The following is a 20,966-nucleotide window of genomic DNA, read 5'->3' on the forward strand; positions in this document are numbered from 1 at the left end:
AAACCTTTCTTCTCAGTCATCTTCTCTGATAACTTCTTGTCACACAGCCCTCAAATTTTGGTAGGAGGGACTGGGGAAGCAATGTTCCTCCCACTTTAAGAGAAGATCAGGTTTGTGACCACCTGAGGAAACTGAACATCCACAAATCCATGGGTCCCGAGGAAATGCATCCCAGAGTGCTGAGGGAATTAGCTGATGTAGTTGCCAAGCCACACCAAATGGTACTTGAAAAGGCATAGTATTCAGGTGAAGCCTCTGGTGACTGGAAAAAAGGCAACATCATATCCATTATTAAGAAGAGTAATAAGGATGACCTTGGGAACTACCATCCTATCTGCCTCATCTCTTGTGCCAGAAAAGATTGTGGAAGCTATGCTATGACACACGGAAGATATGGAGAGACAGAAGAACCAGCATAGTTTCACCAAGGGCAAATCCTGCTTGACCAACCTAGTGGCTTTGGATGATGGTGTCACTGCGCCAATGGACAAGGGAAGAGCCACTGATGTCATCTATTGGAGCTCAGTAAGGCCTTCAACACGATACCCCACAACATCCTTCTCTCTAGATTGGAAAGATATGGATTTGATGGGTGGACTGTTCAATGAACGAAGAACTGCTGCAGGATCAAGTCCATAGAGTGGTGGACAATGGCTCAATGTCTGGATGGAGACTGGTGACAAGGGGCGCCTCACAGGGGACCAATACTCCTTAACATCATCGATGATACTGACAGTGGGGTCAAGTGCACCCTCAGCAAGTTCATTGATGACACCAAGCTGTGGGGTGCGGTCAACACACCAGATGGACAGGATGCCATCCAGACGGCACCTACAGAGGCTCAAGCAGAGGGCCAGGAGAACCTCATGAGGTTCAACAAATCCAAATGCAAAATCTTGCACCTGGGTCAAGGCAATCCTCACCACCAATACTAGCTGGAGGATGAAAGGATTGAGTGCAGCCCTGCCGGTAAAGAGTTGGGGGTACTGACAAGCTGGACATTAGCCAGCAATGTGCCCTCACATCCCAGAAAGCCAACTGTACCCTAGGCTGCATCAAAAGAAGGGTGGCCAGCAGGCCAAAAGAGGTGATCCTGTCCCTCTACTCTGTACTGGTGAGAATTCACCTGGATTATTGCATCCAGATGTGCAGTCCTCAGCACGAGAGACACGGACCTGCAGAAGCACATCCAGAGGAGGGCCCCAAAAATGATCCCACAGATGGAACACCTCTCCTACAAGGACAGGCTGAGAGAGTTGGGGCTGGTCAGCCTGGAGAAGGGAAGGCTCCAAGGTGATCTGAGAACGGCCTTTCAGTATCTAAAGGGGAGCCACAGGAAATGGCTTCAAGAGGGTAGATTTAGGTTGGATATAAGGAAAAGGTCTTTTACAGTGAGGGTGGTGAGGCAGTGGAACAGGCTGCCTGGAGATGTGGTTGATGCCCCATCACTGGTGACTTTCAAGGCGAGGCTGGATTGGGCCCTGGGCAACCTGACCTAGCTGTGGTGTCCCTGTTCATTGCAGGACTAGATGACATTTAAAGGCTCCTTCCAACTCTAAGGATTCTATGATTCTATGTTTCTATAATGCACAGATATTCACAGAGATATATTTTTCTCTCATCTAGATCTACTTTAATGTTTAAGATAGCACATGAAAGCATTTTTGAACAGTTCAGTGGAGACCACAATTACTGTTTAAAGCCAAGAAGCTCGCCAAGTTAAAAGTATGACTGAAGTTTTGGCACCTAGTCAGCACGCCTACCACATACTAAAGCACATACTGCCTGCCTTAAGCTAACCCTATCAAGTACATTAATTAACACTTTCCAAACATGTGTAAGCAAATCCACTGCTAATCTTCTGAGAATATGCCGATAAATTTCAACACCACATTTTTACAGCGCAATGTTTGCTTCGCCTTCCTTCTTTACTAATAAAGTTGGAGAGGAAAAATGACTGCTAACAGTTGAAAAAGAATTGCTTTTTCAGTCATTACTGCCATGTGAGATTAGCGGACCTGGAACAAGCATGTTACTAAACTTCCCCATTTACATCTCAGAAATTCTTTTAGCTTAACTCCCATTTTCCTTCATAGGGACCCTTCACTGAAGTCAGAAATTCATACCTCCAGTTCTATAAGTGCTGCAGTCACTGCATCTGTTGCAAGAGCACCAGCCTGTAGCTTTTCGATAGCCTGTAAAACAGAATTTTCAGTTGATTATTAGGAAATTCTAATATTCTTCAGCTAAGTCCTATGTTTTCCTAGATCTGTAGAAAGAGAATATTCATTAAATTAGGATTAGATCTAAGAGGACATAAAAACAAGCTGGCATATTCCACATGAGGATAGATCTGATGCCTTTTTAAAAATCAGATATTCCAACACTGCATTTAGTAACAGATTTTTGCAGGATCAAATCTGTAGCAAAATATGTTCTTATAACTGCATCCTTAAACATAATGATTCAGTCAGGGAGTTCCTAATTTTCCTTCCAAGATTCAACAACAGTCTCTAATACTATATATGGCAACTGTCAAGAAATTGAACATTATCAACCTCACCTAGAAGCCAATGCATGAAACAAATCATATAAGAGAGTGTTATCTCCAGATTATATACGTGCATCCACATTCAAACACACACACAAATAATTCTAGAGCCTATTTTTTATATTATAGTATGTATGTATGTATTATTTATATATAGTATGTGTGTATATATATATATATATATATATATATATATAGATAGTATATATATATATATACACACACAGTATTGTTTCCCAGATCCAGACTGGTAAGACCTTACATTCAAGTTATCTCAGGGAACCACCTGACAACAACTGTGGCTGCATCTTTAGTAGAAAAACAAACCTGCGACTGTTTGCTCTTCATACAAGTAATTAATGTTGGCTACTGAACTTAAGGAACCAAACAGAATCTCCAATTAGACTCGCATTCAACAGCAAACAACCTCATCTCACACATAATTAGCTGGAAAATTAGTATCATCAGGGCTAGAGCACAATTTTAAGGAAGCTGATGTTCAGTTTGGATGATTTTTCAAGTTTCTCATTACAAAATTACATTGGTATTAGGATTGAGACACAGAACTTCAAGATGAAGTGTTAATAATTATTAGACTCCAAGTCTGAAAAGCACTTCTGAAAGGCCTGCCAGACGCCCCAGCAAGCTCTCTCTGGAGAAAGAAAAAGGCATTAGAAGTTTTGGAGATAAGTCTTCCAGCTTCTCATTCAGCTCTTAGCACACAGAAGCTGCCAACTCCAAAGCTAAGTTCTCAGAAGAGATTAAAATATATATTTCAATGGAAATTAAAATCTTTTCATTGCTTCTTTTACAGCTTTGGAAACTTAATTTGTTTCTTTGGTCATTTGTTTTTTGTTGTTTCTGTCCTTCTTACCTCCCCTCCCATTAACAAGTTAAGAGCCATCAAAAAAAAGCAATTCTATAAATTCTTGTATTTATTGAGCAATTTGGATGCTAGTCAAAATAAATTCCAAAAAGACTGGACACTGACGAAGAAAGATCCAGGCACTACATTCAACTCCAGAAATCCCAGAGCCACAGGAAACTCTTATGAACACCCTGTGAATTATGAACTGTTCCCCAGTTCCTTTTTCTTTGGTGTGTGGTATTTGCCACCACAAATGACAATGTTGCTGCACCTCCATGCACTCTACCAAGTCTGAATAGTAGCCATGTTAGCTGTTGCTACTCCTTTTTTTCCTCTAGAAATACATTCAGTCACAGCAGCTAAACCAAGGTATGTCTATTCATACCAAAGAGACAGAGCTCCCAAATACACTTCTTACATGCCCTCTGCAGGACTACGGAGCTGGCAAGACATACCTTCTGGCAGGCCCTTTTGCACACATGCTTGTATTCTTTAGCTTTGGATTCAGAATGATAACCTGCACCTACAGTTAGGGAAAAGGAAAAGAGATTATACCTCTTATCTAACTATTGGCTACAAACAGCAGCAAGAATTACGACACCAGCAGAGAAGAGACATCCTTACTCGGGATTACGTTGGCACTCCTTTTTCATATTAGAAACTGACAACATTATGCATTCAAGTAGACTCAGTAAAATACAGGGGACTGAGCTCACACACACGAGTACACACATTTAAATCATATAATCTGCTCCTATGAACACTCTCCAAGAGATTACAGATTAGTGCATTCTTAGAGACCAGCACAGCTATTTTATTTATTTGAAATCAGTGTGCAACAAAAAAAAAGGTTTGGTTTTAAGGAAAACTCCATTTTTCCTTTCCCTGCAGAATGACAAGTTGGTCAGTTACCACTGTGTTCATTTTCTCCTGTATGCACTGCATTTTCAGAGCTCTGTACTCTACAGCTAGGAGAGGTTCATGAAACAAAGACCAGGTTTTTTTCATCTTATTCTATCCTGCTGCATCCAACCACTCTGCTGCTTTTTGTCACTGTCCCCTATTTCAAATTCATCAGGCTCTTATGTGACTAAATACGTTATCAGAAAAATAGCTGACAAGTTTAGTACACTGATTTTTAGATTTCATTTTGTTTTGGTTTGGTTTTTTTATTTAAAAAAAATTGTATTACGTTATTTGTATTTATCTCAACTTCATTTCCTCACCTTTATTAAAAGCCAGTTACAAGAAATTGATGAAATTAGTTTAAACACTACCAGTAAAAAAAATAAGGAATTTAAACCAGTAAAATAACACGGTAAAGAGCAAGATATCGATCAGTTCAATTCACTCTTAAATAGAACATGAAAATCTTTCACTATCAACCCAGATAAGTTCTACTAACTGCCAAATTTAAGGATTTTCTTTTCTATAGAGAGCAAATACGCATAATGATATAGATATGCATCATTCAGAACATCCAAAATCACATTTTTAGTACTAGTTTCTCCAGCCAATGCAATCAAACTCTCCACTTATATATTTACATCCAAAGTTCATGCCACTTCATTAACATACTAATAGACGAAAGCCAATATGATACTTCAGTTGATCTTTAGCGTGTGTACAGACTATTGCAGTTCCAGCTGTTATACCTCTACACCTTACCTGCATGAACAAGCACAAATCCCACTCGTTTCCCTCTTTGGGTCTGCTTTGTTTCGGGCTCTTTGACCACCACTTTTACAGCTGTAACCTGAGATGATTTGGAAGGTAACACTTCTACGGAGCTTATCCCCTTCTCCATGATCATACATTAGGATCAACATCTTCTACTGGAAAAGAGCATGCTTCCATTCAAAAAGAAATTCTGGAGTAGAGTCATCCTAAAACCAAATCACATGCATACGTTGGATACTGATTTCCAACAGACATATTTCACATAAACCAACATCAGCAAGAATTTCTGGGAGACAGGTTGGAATGAAAGAGCACACGTCTGCTAAAAGAAAGGCTTCTAAGTTCTCTCTCTTCCCTAGTCAGAAGTCTTCATGCGACTTAAGATAACCAATTCAGTTGAAAAAGTAGGTGATGCAAGTTGAACACAAACTGCAGGCTTCTGGGAAGAGACTTAACTTCTACCTAGCCAACTTCCCAGACAACTTTAGAGATTAGCTGATCCAAAGCTTGCCCACAACATAGAAAAAGCTGCTCTCCACGGTCTCCTTTTGTTTAACATTAAAACCTATTAAAACCCAGCAAGATTAATTAGTTCCTAACCCAGTGGTGTTTCCACAGGCACAACCCATACCTCTTTAGAGCGAAGATCCCAGCTGATGCTGAAGATCCTAAGCAGCACTACTACAACGCCAGCAAAAGCCAAAACGTTTGCACAAGAGTTTTATGCGTGACCTGCACGACTCGCTGCCCTGAAGCCATACACCACATCCACCTGCGTGATGCCGTTACATTAAGAGGTAGAAACTGCGTGTTAACACAGAGCCAGCAGTCATATAAGCGGCTAGCACTATTTCCACCCAAGCGCAGCACACGAATAACAGGCAAAAGAAACTTTTATTGGGGAAAATTCCCGGAAGGACGAAGCGTGGAACCCCCGCATGACCGCCGCCTCGGGTCCTGGCCCGGTGATACCCGAGGGCCACGGGCCCGCCGTGATCCCGCCATCGCCGTGGCAACGCGCAGAGGGGCGGGGCCGCCGCGCGGGGGTGACGTCACCGGGAAGCCCGCCCCGCCGGAGGCGCGCGGAGAGCAGCCGCCCGCGCGGCCGTTACCGCCCCGCAGCCAACAGCGGAGGATCGGGGGAACGAGGAAGGGGACGGGGGAGAGCGGGCAGGCGGGAGAGGCCGGGCCGAGAGGAGGCGGGGATCGGCAGGCTAAGGCGGGGCAGGGCGGACCCAGGCGCGCAGCACTCACCCGCCGACGCCGTCAGCCTCGCGCACACCCGGAACCGTCCGCCCGCCCGTTGCCTCGGTGAGGATGAGGCGTCCCGCCCCGCTGCCTCCCTCCCATTGGGCGCGGCGGGCCAGGCGACCGGAAGTAGCGTCGCGTAGGGGAAGCGGCCGATTGGTGGATGGAGCGGGAAAGCCCCGCCCTCCGTCGCGAGGGCGCCAACGGCGGGGCGCGGAGGTGCGGCCGGTGCTCCGGCCCCAGGCACCCTGCCGCTGCCCGCCGCGCCGCTCGGAGCGGAAATGGCGGCGAGGCGCCTCGTGTTCCCCGGAGGCAGGAAGCCTTGCTCCTACCGCTCCCCCTGCCGCCTTTCCTTAGGGCTGGTTTGTCATAGCCGCCCCCTCAGGCACATCGGCCAAAGCGGCTCCTGATGGCCACCTGCAATACAATGAAATGAAATTCACTGATATTCTGTGCGTTTCTGTCGGCAGTCGTGCCAGGCAGCTTTCGTGCTCCTCGGCTTCTCCCCCGGCCCGCCCTCGGCCTCTGCAGAGGCACGTGAGGTGCGGGCCTTGTGCTGGGACACCTCTGCCGCCTCTTTGGCAGCCCGTTCGGAAGCATGGCCACTTCCCGAGAATAGACTTTTCCCTGTATCCGACCTGAACCTCCCCTGGCTCAGCTTGAGGCCATTCCCTCTCATCCTATCACTGCTCCCTGGGAGAAAAGGCCGACCCCCACCTCTCCACACCCCAGCAGCTCAGTATTATATTAACGAACTTCTCATTCCTTCTCTCTTCCTCCTCGACAACAGAGAAAGGCAGAAGACAATGTACTGAAAACAGCCACAAAACACAGTAAGCAGGAGAAAACAGCGACAAACCTAAGTCGTTATCCCATGCCAAAAACTGTTAGTGTTATGTAGTTGAGGAGCTGTAAGCAAGGTGCATAACAAAATCTGGATGCTCTTTTTCAAGGGTTGGTTGTTTTGCTTTGCTTTGCTTTTTTACAGTTGGATGATTTTAGCAGCAGAATTTCAGTCTCATCAAGTGCCCTATATTAGACAGTGACAGCAAGATGTTTTTAGGTTTTACACAGCGAAATCAGTGTCATCGTGAATTGAGCAATCTCTTCCCCTTACATGACTGATTTGGATTAGATTTGCAACATAGTGCTTTTTTTTCCCTCACAAAGCATAATTTGAAGTTAAATATCCTTCTATGTTAGCTGATCTTTAAGCGGGTGCCTTAAGGAAGCACATTACACCATGCATAATATCTGTCCTTTCTCATTATTCACTACTCACAAACAATAGCATGAAAAAGCCTGGCCTTTCTAATTACTCATACACCTGTGCCTGACAGAAAACAGACCAAAAGATGCTAAAAAAAGCCCCATTTGGAGAAGACAACAAGTGAAGAAAGAAGCTCATGAATATTTTACCAACTGCAGTTTATACTTTTAATAGTTTCTTTGTCTGACCACACTCTTGGGTAAGTGGTGTCCTTAGTTATATAAATGCACTTGGATATAACTATGAACTGTTAACACATTTTATTCTATTTTAGCCACACTTCAGCACTGAGCCAGCTGTTGGCAACCAAAAATAATTTTTCAGTCATGCTCTTCTCTCTAATTAAGCTCAACTGGACCAAAAGACATTTAAAAAATATATATATATATGTAGTTAATTTTACAGTTAATTTTTCGCACAGTTTTGATATTCTTCTGCTGGAAACAGTAGATCCACTCATTTAATAGAAATGCTTTTGATCACAGACTGCCTGGTACTGTAGTCTGGAATAACTCCCTTAATTTCAGTGGAATTTAGCCAATTTACTCACCCATCAGATTGATCTTTCCAATTATTACTGATTATTCTGACTATTACTGATCTCAGAATTTTCCAGATGAAAGAAGAATATCTTCACGTGGCTCCGAAACAGAAGACAATCAAAACCAAACCAAATCTAAAAGAAACCCAAACTAATACAAAGCAATAGAAAAACCATAGCCCCCAACAACGTGGAGCCATTCTGCTAATATTCAGTACTCAGCACAAGATGCACCATTCAAAACCCTGCCAACACATCATCTGTTTTATTAGCAAAACTAAGAAAAATGCAGAGCCAAGTCAATCACACTTTTTTTTTCAATGCAACACAGCTTTACTAAATTGGTGGGAGAACACAGGGAACTTAAAGCGTAACTGTTTTGCCCTTGCAGTTAGCAGTGCAATTTAAAAGCTTTTGAAGACTAGAAACAGTGTGTAACACGAAGCAAAACGAATTACTTTATTAGCTACAAAACTATAGCTTTATTTTCAGAAGGAAAAATCCAAAAAGTTTCTTTCTGTGTTGTTCCGAAGTCTCCAAAATAAAGTTAATAATTCCCTTATTATTTTCTTCCCAATATTTTTTGTAGCTCTTTGTCTAAGTGAAAAACAAGTACTAGTATTCAACTTGCAGGCAAAGGGCATTTTCTAACTTGGAGAGTCTAGAAGCCTTTCCTTCAAGGCCACTTCTTGTCATTGCCAATGTCCAACATACTACATATATTGTTACAGGCATTTTTTGAGCAACAGAGAGAGATGAAGCACAAGGACTAAAAATTGCTTAAAATGTAAGGCAAGTAGATGCTTAAGAGATGGAAAAGCAAGCAAAACAGATGATCAGATTATATCACGTAATTTCCCTGGAGAGCCTAAGGAAAAAAACAAGTCAAAGCTTACACTTCAAGAGTCCCTAAGCAGACCTATACGTTCATGCAATTTGGCCGTGACTATATCTATTCTGAGTAATCACTATATCACTTGAAGGCACGTCAGGAAGAGAAGAAGGATGTTCCATAAGCATTTGACCCTTGTATGTCTTAAATCATGGGTTAATACTCATTAGGAGTGTTACCTCACACAGCATTGACCCTGCCAAAGATGGACTTCAGGGCTAAACAAAGCTTCAATTCCACTTTAGGCATTCATCTTTACATCCTCTATAAGGTCCTATGCACCTTTTGCTTCCAGTTTTCTCCACCCAATGGTCCTTTCTTGCAGCTAAGAGGTGCCACAACACCTGGCTGACTGTGAGCTACACAGATTTTGACCTTAGTATTGTCAAATCTCCTTGAAGTTGGCCAACAGGTTCAAATTAATAAAGGTATGCTGGCAGACTGATGGATGAGCAGTATGATCATAGAACCCTTCTTCCCTTAGAGGGGAAGCTAGAAGTGTTGTCAGTTCAGTCCTGCCTTCCTCTCCAGAACGGTGTTTCAAATCCAGATGTCCACTCTGCTTGTTTTGTGATGTTTCTAGTTAACTTAAGTTCTTCCTTGCCACTGGTGCCTATTTCCAAACTGGCTAAATATTCCTTATTTCTTCTTTATTTCTGATCCTTGTTTTTCCTCTATTTTTTCAGTGCTACTCCAACAAGAAGGTGATCTTGTTCTATAAATCATTCCTCAGCATACATATTTGAAATGAAAGGCTTCCTTTATTCTTTTTACATTTCCACCTGTACCTGGTTTTGGTCTTGTTCATCATCTCAGATTTCTTCTTGCACTTTGAGTTTTGAAGTGTACACTTCTAGTTTTATTTCCTATTGAAAAAGGTCTTATTTGCTGTGCTACTTTATTCTGAATAAGAATGTCAAGCAGAGAGGTTTCAGGGCTCTGAGCACCTGATCTAGTGTAGGTGCTTCCATTCAGGGGAGGTGAATGAGATGGCCATCAGTGGTCCCTTCCAAATCAAATGATTCTGTGATACTCAGATATGTTACTAGTTTGTTACAGTGATATCAACGAAGTAAAAAGAGAAGGAACAAAGCATCTGATACCTCTGATATTTACAACCTACTTAGGAGTGATGATTTTAAACTAGAAAGAACACGTAACTCCATTTAAAAATTTCAAGGCAGACTATAATTTGGAGCTGAAGATGCTAAGCTGAGGACCCTGGGAAAAAATGAAGCAGAAATAGAAATACTTAATGGAGATAAGAAAGATAGGCTTTTCATCAGAGTTCATATTTTATTGTTAATACTTCTTTTGATTTTTTTTTTTTACTGGGGCAAGTGAAAAAATTCTCTAAACAAAGAGCTTCTGACCTAACAAACCTATTTGATCTCCATTTTCAAACAGGAGGCATTCCAGGCAACAAATTGTTCAACCTTCACTTTGGGGTATTTTAGTGCTTTTGGAAGCATACTAAAGGACAGAAAGGCTGAGAAAAGACAGCAGAAGAGGAGGAAGAGAAAGAGACTTGCATCCTTCTATTCCCTTTGGCCCAGATGAGAGGGCAACCTCAAACAATACATTCAAAGACAGATTCTGGGTTGGAGCGCTGAAGCTATCTGGGAAGCAGCCATGTAGAACTAATAAATACATATAAATATATATAATTTCTTTTTTTTAAAAAACAGGAACATAAAAAAACAACCCTGTATCAACCATTCCAGTTCAGTTCAGGACCTTTGCAACTCTTTTCTACAGAAAAAGAAGCTGGATGAACTAGCAAGTATGAACTGAAATTGACGTCTGAAATTGACATCTTGCATGCACAAGGAGAACAGGATCCGAAGGCAACTGTAGAGACTGGAATCATCTGAGTGGAGACCCACTCAGATATTAGACTATTAATCTCCCTAAAAGACTGTCTGATCTTTGCAGGTAGCACAAGTAAGCCCCCAGTGTTTTCCAGGCAAGCTTGTTGTTTCCTCTGCAAATGAAGAGGCCCCTTCTTTGACTTCCAGACAGTAAAATAATACTTTTTCCAGATAAAGGGACTTTACATGAGGAAAATTCTCGAGCACCCTGAACTTGTCTAAATAGCATTCCAAGTACTCCTTTCTGCTCAAGACCCACGTTGCAGTTATTTCCAGTGTTGGTTCCATAGCATCTCAGGAAATGCTAACTTGGGAAGATTGCATTCCTCTCTCAGCCAGCTTTCACAGTTGTAAATAGATGGGGGCCAAATCCTAAGGCACAGGAATTATGAGAAATGATGTTTCAAATATGCATTCATCAGCCGTTGCCAAAATAACCACCAGCAGTAAATCCCCGCAAGGTTTTGTCTTTATTCCTCAAGTATGGAAAGTGATTTATATGTGTACTGAGTAAGTACTGGCCATTGCAGCAGGACAGTCAACTCTCCATCAACCACTATGGGAAACCAGCAAGCCTGGACTCAGAACAGTGGTTTTCAGAGTCAGATATCATTTCTCTTTGAGCCCACACAAAACACAGTGCAGATTCCAATATGACAATTTGTAAGTACATAGTTTGGCAAAACAGGCCAAGTTGGTGACTAAGTAAATCCTGGACTAGTTCTCTCCACGGCTTTTACCATCTCATTATTTTTATGAGTTTAGACATGCCTGGTAGCTTTCTGCAGCTCTCCATGGATAATGATTTAGTCCAAACCAAAGTTGTTTTATTGCATTCAAGGTATGATACAGTTTCAGTAGGTCAGTCTTTGCAATAACCTCCTCTTCAAACACTGTGATACCAATCCAACTGCAATAAAGAGAGTTTGAGAGTCCTAAGTTCACTATGAAACCTATGAAACCTTAAGAATAATTGGCAAAATCATTCTCTTCTGCTGGAGGCTTTCATTCTCAGGATGTCAAATGGGGAAGAAAATTTCATTCTCATCCCTCAGTCCCTGCTCTTGACTCTATCAGCAAAATCACATTTTGGAGAGGTAGAGATCAATTCGAAGATCTATGCAAGTTTACTTCAGGACAGAATTTGCACTTTTTATCTACAAACTTTTTAATACATGCATTTAAGTTCAGTGCTGTTAGCTTTCATATTGTACCTTCCACCTTTCCAAAAATTTGGCTTACAGCACAGTAAGGTAGCCAGTCTGTGATGAATGCATCTTTGCCATCAAGTGTAAATTTTTGTCCTCTTAAGAAAACCAGCTGCCTTTAAACTAAGTCCCACATTTGTATTCCTTTTCTATACCACTGGTCTGCTACACCTGTTTCATTGTTAATACGAAAGCGGTGAGAGCTATTGAGCTTGTTACAACTCGTGCAGCATCCTTCCAACTGCAAACTCCACAGGCGCCCCTTATGCAGCACATTACTGTGAACAGTTACTAAGTTCACTGAAGTGGTCTGTCAGCTCCTATGGATTGAGGTGGTAAATCAGGTGAGGAAGATGTGCTTCCATGAAGAATGAAGGTGCCGGGCTTTTTATTTCCCCGCTTTGGAATACATTTAAATTAGAAATCCTCAATCAAAACAGTTTATTCTGCAAAAGCCAAGCAGTAGAACATCAAGATTTAGCATAACGCTTCCCATCACGGCATTTTCCTCACAGACCACAGCTCAAAGAAAAGAATCCATTGGTAGTAAACAGAAACAAATGCCAGCTAATTTCAAAAGCTTCACTTTGGGTTTTCTCTCTGACATGGTTTGGTTTGTAAGCATTCACATTTAGTTTCCTCACACAAAACTCTAAAAGTCACCAAATGTTTCTCATTTGACTCTTCACCTGCCAGTGGTTGAACAGACATGGAAGCAGTATTTGGGGGTAGAGGAGAGGCATAAGTTGTGGTTAGTTTGGTAATTGCTGACCGTCCTTCCCACCTCTGGCAGTCAGGACACCCTTGGTCAAAACCACACACATCGTTTATCACCACACAGCTCCCCACCACTCCCCCTGCTGGTGCTACTCACTCATCACTTCCAGGAAAGGGACCAATGGCTCTGGCTGTGCCACCCAGCTCAAACCCTGCTCCAACCCAAAGCATCTAAACCTGGGGCTCAGCCAGTCTTGTTTGGGTTGCCCAAGCATTGACCTAAGGAGAGAAGCAGATGAGGAAGGAAAGAAGTTTATGCGGAAGGATTTTGCACTTCCCAAGAATGAATCCTAGCTACATGATTTCAACTCAAATCACATGTATGCATTGCAGTCACCCTAGAACAGTCACTTTGCTATTCTTAGTCATTTTGCTAACCAGTTCTGTTAAGACTTACATTTTCCACAAACAAATTGCCAACTCACTTGAGCTGTGGTTGAGCCGCACACGATGTGGACTGCAATGGACAGTTTTTCCACAGCAGCTCAGACTTACAATGCTCTTCTGACTCATGCTGTCAGAAGTCAGTACAAACCATACTTCCCTCAACCATCCTTCCTTTCTCCCTTACCCCAGAAATGCAAAGAGCAGAAGGTCCAAGTGCAACAAGCAGAATTTCTGTGCAAAGCTATGGAGCTGTGCAATGCCAAGCAGTGTGTGGGATGTGATCCAAGAGCATCTGCCCAAGAAGATGTGGCAACCAGCCTTTGAATTGTGAGTCTCTTCAGGAATGGGCCAGGAGCAATGCTTGCCAGTGTGATTGCTGGAGGCTAGCAGCAAAGTTGTTTAAAACATGCATAGTCTCTTAAGGCTGAAATACAGAGCTGGAACAGTACCAAGTACAGATTACTCATACATTAGTGAAGAGGAGGATATAAAGTAATCATGACCTTAAGTGACATTTATCTAGATTGGATTCAAAAGCCCAGACAAAAATATCCCCATCTGTAACACTGCCTGAAACACAGGAAAGATACAACAGGCCTTCCATCACACCTCTGCTTGCTCTTTGCAGCAACAGAGTAACATGGATCTCTGTGTGTAAATTTGCTCTTTTTTTTTTTTTTCATTCAAAAAATAGCATATTTTCAAAATGCTTTATAAAAATGAATAATGAAAATCACGCTACCATCAGAGATACTACTTTTAGGTACAGAACTGAAGTTGAGGTATTCAACTCCTGATTTACGACACGTGCAAAAATGATCTAATTACTGTAGAAGTTTTAAATAGAAATATGCTTCTACCATTATTTTTGAAGAAAATAGAATTTTAGTTGGTTGATTCATTCATGTTTTGTTGTTTATAATGTGATGGCACGACTTACTGTTATTTTTGGACATTAACAGAAATATGAAAAGAACAAAAAGCTGACTTGCTCTTGGTTGGAAAGACCACATTTTTTTGAAGGTAAAATAAAAAATAGACATGCCTCTTCATCTCTAGTTGGCTGATCTTTTTCAAGATCTCAAGTAAATCAAACCCTCCTGTGATTTCCACCTGTAATACTAGATATTTAAAAGCCTAGTTGATGCCTCATTGTGAGTTCTAGAAGTGGCCAACTTGGAGTCAAACTGAGTTATCAGACCTGTGTTAAGTTAGTAGAAAAATTAATTCTGTCTCACTTTCGAAAGTCCTGTTTTTTATTGTGTTATTATACTTAACTACCTTCTGCTGTTAAGCTTTAGTGAAAAGGAAAAACATTGAAAATTCAGAGTTTAGAACTTTCAGGTGCCATTTTCAAGTTTGCAAATGATGAGAAGGCCAAAATCCATTCTTTGGATTATTTTTTTTTTTTAATTATACCAACTGTCATCTATGGGTATGAGTGGGACGCATGGCTGGTTGGTGAAGCTGACTTGTTAGGTAACAAGGCTCAGAAAGGACCCCCTTACTTCTGATCTCCTCAGAGGCCATAGATGACGTTCAGAATTGCTGCTGATAAATTCAGTAGCCACGTTAGAGCTAATGTCAAACTTTGCCAATAGTTAATTATCAGTTCACCTGGGTATCATTTGAAAGTAACACAATATCTTATTGTAAAAGGAGACACAGCTAATAGGGACATTAGGAGTGACTTCTTAATTTTACAACCTATTTTAGTTTTCAAATTACTCCTCTTGTACTGGTACTGTACAGGGCAAGTGCACTTCAGAAGCCCAGATTTTGCTTGAAAGTATTCTAACAGCAAATCTTTGAGCACATCTGGGGGTTCTTAAGGAGCATAAATTCAATGATGTCACCTATTATTTCGCATCAGTAAAAAGTCATAAAAGAACAGAGCCAAAAAAAGAAAAACATCAATAATTTAAATGCCTCTACTCAACTACTGCCAGGAAGTCAAGCAGCAAGCTATGCCTCCCCTGAGTAGGTGCTCCTTTGTAAGAGCACATGCAACTGCATCAACACACACATTTGACAGGGCTGGAGGCTAGAGAAAAGGCAGTTAGTACCCCATCTCCCTCCAAATTTCCTTTTCCATACAAACTATGAAAAACGTATTACATCAGCCTGCCTGTGACTTGGTATTAAAACACAATTTGTAAGACAGCACCAATACAGAATGAAACGTTCAGCTTTCCTACAGTTCTAAGAGGTGCTAGGGTTTTTTGGGCATTTTGCTTTTTAATCCTACCCACACTGTAGTTTTGAAAGAAAAAGTGAACACAATCATGAGCCAAGCCACCCACTGACAAGGATGGTCAAGTATACAGAAAAGCCTCTATACAGAACTTGCATAATCTGTGGAATCCATCACCAAAGGATGTCACAGTGGCTAAAAGTTTAGGTTCAAAAGGCAGCAGATTTGTCACTGAGTCTTCCCATTGAGGGTGATTAAATATGACACAACATCAGCTCAATAAATCAAACTGATGGAAGACAGAAGGATATCCCAGGAAGTAATACAGTAATTACAGTTATTATCTCCTGTTATTGGTCAATATCAGAAAACAGACGCTAAGTGTCCATGCGAACACTCTGAGCTCAGTTCTGTCACATGCATGTACAAACTTTTATCATTTTCATGCGATGAATTTTCTTACAATCGCAACCACTGGCTCTGCTGCTCAACAGAAATGGAGAGGTGCTTCCCTTGGTGGAAAATGCTTTTTTCCAAAGCATCTCTCTTCTTCATAAATTCACATCTTTCTGAACATAATTATGCTGTTCTCTACCACAAGCCCATGCTCCGAGGTTTCTTGCCATTCCCAGCAGGACAGGTTATCCCTGATCACCGTTACATCTGATCACTATACAGCGTTGTGCAACCAACTGACACAGCACACATTTGATAAACGAAGAAAAACTTAAGACAAAATAATTCACAGGGAAAAAAAGGTATTTTCTACCTCTTGTACTTCATTGCACTGCTGGTACTTTTGTCACTGACACCTATAGTAACACTGCACAGCTGCAGGGTTTCTAAAATTCTATCATCTAGATCAGCTTTTGATTTTTTTTCCCCTCAACACTCGCAATTCTGAGACACTTTGAGTAAAGAGAACAATATTAATGGGGAAAAACATATATATATATATATATGTATACATATTAGTAGGAGAAAGTTTAATTTAAACAAAGTTCTACTTAGGCATAGAAGAAGAAAACACAGTTAAGTGCCCAAAACTCCTCAGGGCAAATTTTTAACCATTTAATATATATATTAATGGCATTCTTCTAAACTGCATTTTTTTTCTATTCGTTAGTTCTAAGGAGATCCACAAAATCTTCAATTCCTTGTAAGAGAAATTAATCATCTAGCATGTATGGAATCATTTAAAAATACGCAGAAGAGATCAGTATACAACATTTCTTCCATTTTACATTAATACCTTCTTTAATCAATGGGTATGTTTACAGACTTCTTCAGAATTAAAAGCATTTAGACTAATGAGTCTCAGCTCTAAGCACTCTGCAGAAGTGATTTTGTTATTTTTAAATAGAAGCACAATCATGGCTAGTTTTTGTAGATACCTTCAGTACTTCTATTACCTTTACGAGATTGCCTGATACAAAAAAACAAAAAACAAAAAACCAACCCACAGAGCTCTTAAATGAACAGTTTCTTATCTATTTATTCAAGGTGCTGTTTTTCCAACAACAGTGCAAAACTATTTGGGGGCAGGAGGAAAGGCTGATGTTACTCTAGTTTCTCCAAAACTAGCCACTAGATTTATGTGACCTTCCCGAAAATTTTAAGTGGATAGGAGCTGTAGAAGCTTCAATAGAGATTGTCAGTTAGAAGAACACGGACAAAAAAGATCAGTTACTTGAATTTATGCTTTTTCCTTTCCTGAAACTGTTCGGTTTTGTTTCTGACAGATTTCACTACCATCGATAAGGTAGGATCCATGGATTTCTCACAAACTCTTTTTTTTCCCATCCTGTTCTCCTTCTGCTTGCTTTCCTCCATAAGATCTTGGTGGTTTTCCTCCTGTCAGTAAGATTGCTCTTCCAAGGTCCTTCTGCTGCTTGTCTTCTTGAAATTTGGACTTGAAGGAACCACATTACATAAGGGAGAAGTAAACATGGCCTGAAACCTCATGTCAGCAATATTACCTGAAGACTGTAAAAGAATCTTTATTTTAGGTAACATTTCCCATATACTGAGAGGACTTTTAAATACAGTTAAATGAGCTGCTCAAATTGCTTCTCATTTTCTTTCTTACTTCAGTGTAAGGTGTAAGAAACCAAATATAAAAATGTACTGGATATTTGCCTATTTCAAGGAGGCAGCAATATTCAAATGGCATAAACAAGTCAACAAAAGGAACAATTAGAACAGAAGGTTAAGCCTGTCAGCTGAGCAAGATAAAAATATATTAGTCCAATGAAAAAACACATAAATTATTTCTGAGATGTATATGGAAGCCTGAAGCCATGCTGTACTGTCAGTTGCAAGAAAGACAGTGCAAAAAATAACAAATAGAATGATGGGGAAAAGAATATGATAGACTCTATTCAGACTGAGTTTCATTTGATAAAGTTTTCTTACCCTCTTACAAATAACTTTAGATGCATGGTGCTGATTAGAGAGACATAATGGTTAGTGACTGCATAAAACACATCAAGGACAGCTTCTCATGAGAACAACCTTATACATAAATACTTCTAAATACATTTTTTCTCCTTGGAATGCCTATAGAACTAGATCAAGAAGGAGCAGGAAAAGTAGAAGGTTTCCTGACTCTGATCTTTGAGCCTGAAATTACATTCCCGGGCAATTCACAACAGTCCACCGGGGGTACTCTGAAGGAAGATGTTTAGCTCCATTTTGTTGAGCCATATTTGTAGTCAGACTGGAAGTACAATCACACCAGAGAAATGTCAAGTTATGTCACTAAGTATTCTCTGAAAAAGGACGTATTTCTTGAAGAACACTTTTTCCTCTCTTGACTACTCTCCTGACCATTTCTAAATAGATTCCAAGCTTGAAATGGATTTCTAGAAGAAACTATTGCCACAAAAAAAAAAAAAAATTATCCACAGGCACAGAGGCATCAGCTCAAGAACTGAACTGCTGGTTTAGTACTTCCAGAAAACTTGCAGGAAAATCAGATGCAGATAATATTGTTACTTAACCTACACATTCTATTTTAATGCATGGTGAGGACCAAAAGTTCACATTACATAGGCTTCAACAATTTTGAAATCTTTTATATCTTTGCAGAACTGACTATGCTAGAGCAAAGAAAACAGGGCATGGAATACAAAATAGTTGCAAGTATTCTAGAATTGGCTAAGTAAATATCTTAGCCATTCTACTATCTCCTAAAGAAGCCCCCTCAAATTATCTTCCCTCATCTTTCATTCTGTGCAGAATCACAAAAGTGAAGATGGTTTATTGTTAAGCATTCAAAAGATATGTGTTGTTGCAGATGGGGATGAATCAAGAGCCAGTATCAATGCTTTTTTTCATTGAGGAAGGGGAGAATTAAAAAAGAATTAAAATATATTCATTTCTTACTATGGTCTTATGCAGCTGAAGTTGTAATTACTCTCAGACTAAAAACTTTGCATCATAGTGAAATTAATATGGTTTCAGAACTCACAAATGCATCTTTAATCTTGTTAAACATACTTTTGACATAGTTCCTCTCCTCAAACACATTCTGGATGTCAATCCCTTCCTCCATTCGCAGACACATCATATGGAACATCTTGAATTGGAAGCTATCACGTTCATAAGGAATTGCACTACAAGTCACCTTCAAGTAGTTTAAGCTAAAAGAAAACCATTTTTCCTTATGTGAGCCTTTCCTGAGACTCCTCAGAAACAGACAAACTACGACTGAAAGGGGCCAAGTCAAATTAAAGGTTCATAACACTTCCAGAAATTATAAATATATTAATATAAAAAGGAAGTGACAAGTGCTTTCCTTCTCCCTCGACAACATCTAACCAGAATCTAGCATCTGAAATACAGCATCAAGGTGTACATACAGTACTTCACATCTCGGTCCATGGTACCACTGAGAAGCCACAGGAATTATGTACACAAGACTTTGTGCAAAGTCATGAATTTTCTCATGAATTTCAAAAGTGCTAATTTGCACATACCTGCATCCTGCATGGATACTCTTTGGGTGTACCAGCCACAAAGAAGTTGCTCTCCCTCACCTCTCCCAGGCTGAAGCGTTGCCCACATTAAGAACTATTGCCTGTTTTACAAACAGGCTTCAGAAATAAAGACAAACCTGACAAATACACACTTGATTAGACTTCCCAGAACTTTAAGTTTTCCTTTCACAGCACTGATGCTTAAACCGAATAGGAAAAATAGCAGCCCTGTGTCTAACACCTCCTTACAGTCTTGCTTCTCTTCAAATGCCCCACTTTGTCAAAAATGAACTTATGTTACAGCCAACAAGTCAATCTAGTATGGAAGTAAATATAGCACTGTGAAACACAACAGCACAACTACGTCCTCAGTTTTTGCTCCGGTCCACCTGAATCTGTAGCATACCCCCTTGTAGCCTTTTCCAGTATAACTTCAGATCACGTGACTGTCAGTTTAAGAGAGCAATTTCGATCTTTCAGGGGAATTGTGGAAGACTTATGAAAAATTACCATCATTCAGGTTATTATTGCCAGTACCCTAGACACAAAGCTGGCACAGCTACAGCCTATTTCAGAGAAGATTGTAACCCATTTTCCCCAACTGAATAAACTGGCTGTGCTTAAAAACAACCCCAGCTATGAGACAAAGGCTGTTCTGGGTAAACTTGGTGAAAGCCAGACAAAGTTATGCTGTGTAATCATGATTCAAATGTCAGCTGGATCTCAGTCAACCACTGTACTCTCCCTTTAAAACTTCTCTACGGTTAGCCACATTATACTCTTCTTTCTCAGTAGATTATCAGTAATCCTGCAGCCAGAAGTTTCATTTTGATAACCTTTATGTTTGTAGTGGTATCTTCAAGACTTCATGCACACTAGACATCTATAATGGACAAGAACATTTAATCATCTACAGATATGATCATTCTCTGCTAAGCTCCTTTACGGCACAAAGAACTTCTTACATACAGCAGAAACTTCTTGGTTTGAAGATTTTGCATACAACACTGAAACACCAAATTTTAGTACAGGAGTACCTACATATTCTTGCTAACCAAAAACCTGCTAGAAGAAGTGGCATCTTTCCAACAAGTTCAGAAATAACCTACATACAACTCATCAGGAGAGCATGGCAGAAAACAGCACTGCATGACAGCTTAACCTGGTACTTTCTAAGAAACGTAGATTTCTAGACTAAAATAAACTTAAGTCCACTATCTCTTCAGCATAAGATCATCACAATACTGAAAGCTTGAATAGTTCTTCACTTCTATTAAGGAAAGCTACACATTTTAAAGACCTATCTTCAAAAATATAATTTGTACTTTCCTACTGTTTTTATGTTTCATGTAGAAACACCCAAAGCTTTCCATAAATAAATAAAAAAAAAAAAATCACAGAAGTATTGTAAGTTTATTTTTTCACCATCTGATTTCTTAGGCAGCCACAGTATACTAGTAAAACCATGCATCAGATTAAGAGGAAACATAACTGATTGT

At 40.4% G+C, this 20,966-nt stretch overlaps 1 protein-coding gene across 9 annotated transcripts in view; it reads right to left on the reverse strand.

The window, feature by feature from the left end:
- Positions 1–20,966, reverse strand: part of TASP1 (taspase 1) — a 105,523-nt gene that overhangs the window by 68,442 nt on the left and 16,115 nt on the right. For 8 of the 9 annotated variants that reach the window (XM_042813833.1, XM_042813804.1, XM_042813796.1 and 5 more), the window contains exons 1-4: positions 6,354–6,405; positions 5,088–5,305; positions 3,875–3,942; positions 2,127–2,195 (exon numbers count right to left, since the gene is read on the reverse strand). In XM_042813833.1, coding sequence (XP_042669767.1) covers positions 2,127–2,195; positions 3,875–3,942; positions 5,088–5,232 — 282 coding nt within the window. In that variant the 5' untranslated portion in view covers positions 5,233–5,305; positions 6,354–6,405. Of the gene's footprint in view, positions 1–2,126; positions 2,196–3,874; positions 3,943–5,087; positions 5,306–6,353; positions 6,406–20,966 lie in introns of those variants that run through there. The other variant, XM_042813779.1, reaches the window with a different exon arrangement.

This window comes from Centrocercus urophasianus, unplaced genomic scaffold (assembly GCF_019232065.1).
Source record: "Centrocercus urophasianus isolate 14NV4802_14NV808 unplaced genomic scaffold, USGS_Curo_1.0 seq_10, whole genome shotgun sequence".
Taxonomy (NCBI): domain Eukaryota; kingdom Metazoa; phylum Chordata; class Aves; order Galliformes; family Phasianidae; genus Centrocercus; species Centrocercus urophasianus.